Genomic DNA, 8,495 nt, shown 5'->3' with positions numbered 1-8,495 from the left:
GCACGGTTGCACAGGTTTTACAAACAGCAGTCATTACAAATCTCGCGAGGCTTTTAACTGGTTGTATATTTATCTAGGGCATTCTTAATGAGCCGCATTTTTTTTCATGGATGGCTCCATATATTTCTATGGTTGGCCAAATTAAATAAGGAGTTATTTCGGGTTTTTTGGGAGGAAACCGGAGTACAGTACCTGGATAAACCCACCACGCATTCGAGGGGATAACGGAATCAGAATCCGAATATCTATACTGGAGGAATCCGATGAGCTATAAAGCTCTCTTTCACCGACGTCCAGTCTTCACAGATGTCCAGAAACGCGTCAGAGATCCGTACATACGAGTTCACGAACCACCTCCTGGTCACATGGAAAATTAGATCGCTTTGGGAGTTGAGCAAAACCTCCACTCAGCGGTTGCGCGCCATCCGAGCGCCCGGGTGAAATCAGTGCCGGATTAAGCTCGTGCGGGCCTGGAGCATATGTTATAAAGGGGCCCTAAATATAAAACAACACGTTAATATTAAACACACATATTTTTAACTTGCATAGTAATGTAATTGTATTTTTTGCATTTGCTATACAGCCAGATGATACGACAAATCGCTAACCTTAAACACCCAGTCGTTCATAAAAGTTGACGGCGGTATAGTACTGTAGTAATAGAGCAAGTGCAGAATCACTGAACCGGAATTGATAGCTTGAAAGCATTTAGCGCGGGGCCCTTTAAAGTGCGGGGCCCGTAGCATATGTAGCTACTTTTGCTACAAGGATAATTCGGCACCGGGTGAAATGTAAATATGACTTTGACTTGATATTAAATGGAGTTGAATGACAGCTTAATTTGAATGATTAGGCGACATTGTTTCTTTAACAATGAGCCTGGCGCACGAGTCAGAATGTGCATGTTATTTCACAATGACTGTCCATATGCTGATGAAGTGATAATTCATGTCCAACATGCTGATATGATTGAGCTTGCCTATTGAGATGCATCTTGCAACGGGTATGAATTAGGCTGCGATTTACATGTAATAGCAGTTAATCATGTTTAACTGCTACCGTTATTTGTATTAGCATACTGTATTATCACTATCATATATTTTTGTTACGAAATAATACACTTGCAAATATGTGCGCATATATGAATAACCTGCACACAGAAACACACGCGTACTACTGATGCAGTGATGCGTATACTACGCCGTTTGCATGTAAACTATCGTGACAGCTTGATTCATGCTACATTTTAACGACGTTCTAGAAGTGCTCGGCAGCTGAAACTTGGCACGGATGTAAGTCGAGACTATACTCATAAAACTAGACAAATGTCAACACCGGAAACTTCTATTTGGGCTGCCAGGATAGATGATTGGTTTGCCACGTACGTGCAAGGTCAAGCTAAAGTTTGACATTGCTACTCTGATCTTCGTGCAAAACAAAGGCATAGATTTCGCGTATAGCCTCGAACAGATTGTTGGGACCAGTGCTGTTAGCGAGTAGCATCGATGAAGGCCAGCACGGCACACGAGAGGATGGGTTGTCAACGCTACGCCCGACCGCCTTTGTCTCCCCAGTGCTGACGTTCACACACCGAGCCAGGTACAGTATTCACTTAAGATCGAGTCGACCTCGGGGAAAGCGCAGGAGCCGTTTAAATACGAACATATATTCAGACCCCACCTCCAGTGGACCAAGTCATTCGCCAGCCGTGGCGCGTGACGCCGACGCCGACAGAAAGCGCTATTGTTTACTCAGTAGCGAACACATTGACGACGAAACAAAAAAGCACACACGCACCATTGCATACGGCCTAAGTGTCTGGTATTTACACTCGATACGCTACCAGCTGCTAATAGCGGGGGGGAGGGGGGGTGCATTATAACCGATTTATTATGCGCGTTTTAACGGGGGCGCTTTAGCTCGGCGCTGTTAAGTGAATAATGTCGACGGCTCAGACGTAAAAAAAAAAGAAATCCGAACACTGATCCGAGTGCATTACTCCGAACAATCGAACAGCGAGGCGCGCAGTTCCCAAACATCCTCTCGTCTCCCACACAGCTCGTGTAAGCCATCGGGCGAAAGGGGTGCACGAGCACAGGGCTATGCCGACCTCTGCGGAGAAGTCTTAAGAGTGACGGGGGATGGGGGGAAATCACAGCGCCGCGAATTAACGACGCATGCGTGTGTAGTGTGCGTATGCACGTGTGTAATAAGGAGCGGCAGTGTAGTGGTTAGCACAGCGGGCTATGAATCCGCCCCCCCCCCGAGTTCGATTCCCGCGCACGGCCAATATCGTGCGACGAAATGTCTGAACCGGTTCCTGTGCCTGTCACCTAGGTCGACTCAGCCGTAAATGAGTACCTGATGCGGGGTGTTTGCATTGGCACTGGGGGAACAAAGGCAGCGGGGCGTGGTGCTCGTCGCCCCCCCCCCACCCCCTCGTGCGCCGTGTCAGCCTTAATAGGTACTCGCTAACAGCACTGGCCCCAACAGTCTGTTAAGGCAATACGGGGGGAGGGGGTCTTTGTGTGTGTGTGTCGGATGGCGGTTTGCAAGGAGCTCTGCCGGCTGCAGCGTTGCGTGTGGAGGGGAGGCGCTGTCCAGGGTGCTGATCCATCAACGGATTCTACGCGTGGTGCCTTCTCAACTGTTGTTGTTGCTACTGCTGCTGCTGTTGTTGTTTGTGGTAGCGGCGGCTACAGACGTTCTAGTTGTAATCGTTGTTGTTTAAAATTGTCACGTGTTAAAAAAAAATCTTCTCGCTGGTCTGCAATTGTTTTCCGTCTCTCTGTCGGCAGCCCTCTCTGTCACTGCGTTGTGCCATTTTAATGTTTATTATTTGACAATCCGGGTCTTTAAAGGGCTGCTCAATTAAGTAGAGACACGCGCGCGCGCGCGGGTCTGTCTGTAGCTGCTCATCCTCCGAGCGCATGATAGGTAAATACATACACACATATATAAATAAATATCAATAACAATGTAATATCCATTCCAGGCGCTCGAAGCCGCAGCGGAAACACTGAACCAGCCTCGCGCGCGCAGCAGTCAGTATCGGGGAGTGCGAGCGCACACACGCACACGCATGTACAAGCGCGCGCGCGCGCATGCACACACACACGCACACGCATGTACACACACACGCGCGCGCGCATGTACACACACACGCGCGCGCGAAGGGGGCGCGCGTTCGCTCGTGCGTTTATAGTTGAGTCACCGCCGCGCAATCCCCAGCATGCTCGTCCAGTTCAACCCCAGCGCGAGCGACTCGCAACTGTGGGCAGCAACTCGCTGTGCGGAGCGGACTCAATGGTTGGGGCATCTCGGCAGCTAGCGCAGCTGGCACGGTGCGCTCAGCTAAGGAAGGGGTGGCGCGTCGAGTGATCGACACAAACGGCGAGCACCGCTGCCGCTGCTTTTACGCGCAACCCACCCGCGGTATATATGAAGAACGGGGGCAGTCATGCGTCCGCGGTCAACGCACGAGCAGCGGAAACAGCAGCAGCAGCAGCAGCGGCGGCAGTAGCGGCAATAGCAACAGCACGTAAGCGACTGTCCCCAGCTGCTCGTCTCATCTATAAGAAGCTTCTTCATCATGGGGGAACAATGACCCGCTCCTTGTACGCGTGCCACTTTAGCGGCTCCACACAAAGACGAGCGCCGCTGTCCCGGCTGCTGCCGCCGCCTCCGCCGCCTCCTCCTCCTCCGCCGCCGTCACCGCGATGGAAGCTCACAACATCACAGGCAGCGCGCCGGCCCTGGCAGTGAGCGCGGCGCAGGGGAACAGCAGCGATCCCTCGTCCGTAGCCTACACCGTGATCTCGTCGCTTTGCTTGACCGCCTTAATCTTGTGCGCGATTTTCGGCAACTCGTGCGTGATCGCCGCGATCGCGCTGGAGCGGACTCTGCAGAACGTGGCCAACTACCTGATCGGCTCTCTGGCCGTCACCGACTTGATGGTGTCCGTCCTGGTGCTGCCCATGGCCGCTCTCTACCAAGTTTTGGACAGGTGGACGCTGGGACAGGTGGTGTGCGACATCTTCATCGCGCTGGACGTCCTCTGCTGCACCTCGTCCATCCTGCACCTGTGCGTAATCGCTCTCGACCGCTACTGGGCGATCACCAACCCCATCGACTACGTGAACAAGAGGACGCCGCGGCGCGCCGTCATCATGATCAGCCTCACGTGGCTCGTGGGCTTCTCCATCTCCATCCCGCCCATGCTGGGCTGGAGGACTCCGGAGGACAGGGCGGACCCGGACGCGTGCAAGATCAGCCAGGACCACGGCTACACCATCTACTCCACGTTCGGCGCCTTCTACATCCCGCTCATCCTCATGCTCGTCCTCTACAGCAGAATATTCAGGGCGGCGCGGTTTCGCATCCGCAAGAACGTCAAGAAGGCCACCGAGAAGAAGTCCTTCGACGCGCCCTTCGCCATATCGAACCGCGCCGAGATGCCGTCCGGGGCGGCAGAGGCAGAGACCGCGGCGCCTCCGTCTCCGGCCCCGTGCAACGGCGACTCCAAGCAGAGGAGCCACCGCGAGCTGGCCTTGCCCGAGGCGGTGGGGGCGAGGAGTCCCTCCTCCCTGGCGCACAGTTCAGCGCGGCCGCATTTGTCGCCCGCGATGATGCCGACGCAGCAGCAGCAGCACGGGAACGGGACGGGTGCGGACGCGTGTCGGCGCAAGACGGCGCTCGCGCGGGAGCGCAAGACGGTGAAGACGCTGGGCATCATCATGGGCACCTTCATCCTCTGCTGGCTACCCTTCTTCATCGTGGCGCTCATCTCGCCCTTCTGCGGCGAGCGGTGCCACTCGCCGCCGGGCGTGTTCGCCGTCATCAACTGGCTCGGCTACTCCAACTCACTGCTCAACCCCATCATCTACGCGTACTTCAACAAGGACTTTCAGAACGCCTTCAAGAAGATCATTAAATGTAAGTTCTGCAGGCAGTGAGCATAGCGGCGTGAGCCCTCCCCACCCGCACTAACCCCATCGCGCGAGTGGTCAAGGAGGCTGGGGCACCGGGGAGTCATCCTTGTACTGGACTGGGGCTCGAACATTGCACAAGCTGAGCACATACTAAGGCTATATATATATCAATACAACAGAGATGTACAATCATTTAAAAACCCGTTGTCGATTGCGCTGCTGGGTGAAAGTCTCGACCCTCCCCCCTCCACACGCCACATCGGTCGTGGTGGTTGCTTGACCATACTTCACCACTCTGGTCAGTGCGGGTTGGTGAACGGGAGGGCCAGGTGCCCGGTTTTAGCTATCTCACTCGCCGCTTGAAGTTGGCTGTGGTCGTGGAATTGAACTCAGGCCGCCGCCGGGCTAAGGCACAACGCAATGCGCTTAACAATCGCCGCTACACCTCCCCGAGACGCGCACCACACGCACCGTATGCTTATATATACTGTATATAAGTATTGTATTCCTATAGTAGAAACTCAATCGCAGGTTGTGGGGGGGGGAATCATATCGTGGCTTAACTTTCGTCGCAGTTTGTATCACTATGTAGCTTCTGTAAAACAATTACACATCAGGATTAATTGAAGGCTCCAGAGAGATAATATATATCTTCACAATGCGATAATGCTGTTGAAGTGATATGTATGCACGTAGATTATTGACTTAAAAAAACCTGGTTCTGTGGTATTTAGCGTTGCACGCCTGAATATACAAACAGCCATAGCAGTAACCAACATCGCATCCATAGAGCTCATCGTAGTGGCTATAGGGCGAGCGGTCTCTCACGCGGCATAGATCCCCATCAGCCAGGCCAGGCGAGGCAGGAGGAATTCTACCGGGCAAGAAAAGTGTCTGTCGCTTTAAGCTATCATTTTGAGTAGACAAACATAATAATAAAAGCAAATGGCTACACACTATTTATACACAATAGACCAACTGACAGTATTTAATACATGCACACGCAAGTATATAGAGGTGGCAAATAAATAAATAATAGAACGCATAAGTAATCAAATACTCATTTTTAAAAACAATTATCTGGTTACCATGACTACCTTGTATGCTGTTTGAATAAATACTTGATGTTTACCACTACGATTCGGGTTCTTTTCCGCATCTGTAACGAGACTCTTGGTGTGTGACAAAGGGAATGGGGCCTCGTTTGCCTTGCCACTGAACTGTCGCGGACGAACGCCCCGCGGTGTCACGGCGCGCGACTGAACACGTGGCCAGGGGCATTGTGATTTTTTTGTCCCCCTTTTGCGAAGAGTCAAGAGGCGCTCTCCGACAATTGCGCGTGGACAACTCTGGAACGGCCATCGAGAGAGAGAGAGAGCCACACGGCCACTCCCCGTTGCATTTGGCCCCTTTGGTGTCGCTGTCAAAATGAGATCTTGTCCCTCCACAGGACTTGGGCCACGACCATGGCCACTGGTGTTTACGCCTCTCTTCCGCTGCAGATGTTATTTGGTGTGTCTGTGTGTGTGTGTGCGTCTGTGTGTATTGACGAACTGTGAAGGTCCCCGGGTGCCGTCTGCGAGGGACGTGTGTAACTCTATCGTGTTCCATTAATGCGTTTCCATAGCTCATTCATCATCGGCATCGTCGTCGTCATCACCGCCGCTGATTCACGAGCGGACGTGAGCTCATTGAAATGAAACAATCCCTGCTCTGCATTTGAAGTTCGTGCTGGGGGACATTGCATCCACTGGCCGACGCAAGCAATCCCTTGGTTTTGTTTTCAAAGAAAATAATTTTAAGTTTGGTTGTCGAAGAAACGTCTTACTTTTATTAGCTCGTGCAGAAATGCACCTCGAGTAGCAGCAGCTCTTGATAAATTGCTCCCCACAAAACACTTGCACTCCATGTGTGCTGCAAAGTTTGACAAGAAAGCTGAACGTAAAGGTATATATATATTGACACCAAACACAGAGAGAGAGATGTGGTGGGCTATGAAAACACTATATTTAGGTGACACAGCATCGGAGGTGGCTGAACACGGCCGGCTCATCTCTCTGCTGCTCGCTCATTGGCCAGTGACAGCTTAGCACCGAGTCCACAGACATCGCCTCTCCCGACGAATTGACACCAGCCGTGAGGTCCAAACACACGCTCACGCACGCGCACACCCACACACGCCACGTGTGGTCAGTCACTAACCTTTACTCTACCAGGGTCTATTGTGGGGGAAATAGTTTATATTTTTAGCGCTAACGAGAGCATGGATGGTGATACAGTCAGTGGATCTTAGGCCAATTTTAGGATAGTGGCCAAGACAATAGGCTACCGCTTGGTCATGGAATACTAAACATAATTGCAGTAACATCCTTTTTATATACAGGAGAGCCTCACCGAGTCTCAAAACATTTCTAAGAGCGTCAAATTGGAATGCTAAGCCAATTCCTGAATGGGTATGGGGTTTCCCCCCCTACATCGAGTGTGCTAGAGCGAACTGGCTAACTTAAACTAGAAACAAATTTTGTTGTTGTTGATCTTACCAGGAAAGACTCAGTGAGCTGTCTAACTTTATTCAGAAGCCACCTGGCCACAGATGATCGCTCAACGGAGTGGCTTATCATGTGGACATTTATAGCAGCCAAACACTCGAAACGCATGTTTCTAAATGTGGAGAGAAAAACCGGAGGACCCGAAGAAAAATCCACGCGACCACGACGGGGAGAGAGAAACATGCAAACTCCAAATATACAGCAGGCGTCAGGGTCAGGATCGTTCCAAGACCTCCTGCATACCAGGCGAGGTAGTTAACATCTCGCCACCGTGGAAACTTCCACAAGTTCTGCACTCTTAATTTTAACAAAGATGACCGTTCTTTCTCACGAATATTTATTTTATACAGGACAGTCACAGATTTTTGAAAACACAAAAATTACAGGAGTTATGATGACCTCTCATGGGTAACTACATTACACCATAGATGCCTTGCAAAATCAAATTCTCAAGTTATATAGTTAACACACTGCGTGTCATACTAATTTAGAAAACCCAAAAAGTTTTCTGGTTTGATAACCTGGGTGGATTCCTGCCCGTCTTGGTGCCGCGCTCCCAAGTGTGCGTGCGCGGCGGTGACGTCACCGCGCATATCTGCGTGATGACGTCAACCCGCATAATATCTCGCGACTCGCACGACGCTGTGGAACGAGGCCCTTCAGCAGTGGATTGGCACGTGGCTGTAAATTGTCACCTGCATTAGAAAAAAAAAGATTTGCTGGCTGGCTGGAGTGACGGACGGATGGTCACGTCCAAGGATGTGCGAGCTGTCGGTAATAATAATAATTTACAACCTTCTATACTCTTAGTTCTTTCGGTAAAGTCACGTAGGTAAAAAATTTAATTAAAATTAATAAAAAACAATAATAAAATAATAAAATCACGACGTTTCGGAGGCAACACAAGTCTCCGTCATCAGGTGGGACCTTCACAGCCAGATTAGCTGCATCAATTGATGCAGCAAATCTGGCTGTGACGGTCCCACCTGAAACGTCGTGATTTTATTATTTTATT

At 51.0% G+C, this 8,495-nt stretch overlaps 1 protein-coding gene across 1 annotated transcript; it reads left to right on the top strand.

Moving 5' to 3' along the window:
- Positions 1-3,447: 3,447 nt before the first annotated feature.
- LOC144722160 (5-hydroxytryptamine receptor 1A-like) lies at positions 3,448-5,034 on the top strand. Its single transcript, XM_078600335.1, has one exon. It carries the CDS (start codon positions 3,720-3,722, stop codon positions 4,953-4,955), a length of 1,236 nt encoding a protein of 411 aa, XP_078456461.1. The 5' UTR covers positions 3,448-3,719; the 3' UTR covers positions 4,956-5,034.
- Positions 5,035-8,495: the final 3,461 nt, after the last annotated feature.

The sequence above is a fragment of the Lampetra planeri genome, chromosome 13 (genome assembly GCF_965212315.1).
Source record: "Lampetra planeri chromosome 13, kcLamPlan1.2.h2, whole genome shotgun sequence".
In the NCBI taxonomy this organism is placed as follows: Eukaryota; Metazoa; Chordata; class Hyperoartia; order Petromyzontiformes; family Petromyzontidae; genus Lampetra; species Lampetra planeri.
The sequence above is the reverse complement of the archived record's forward strand: the minus strand, read 5'-3'. Positions and strand labels throughout refer to the sequence as shown.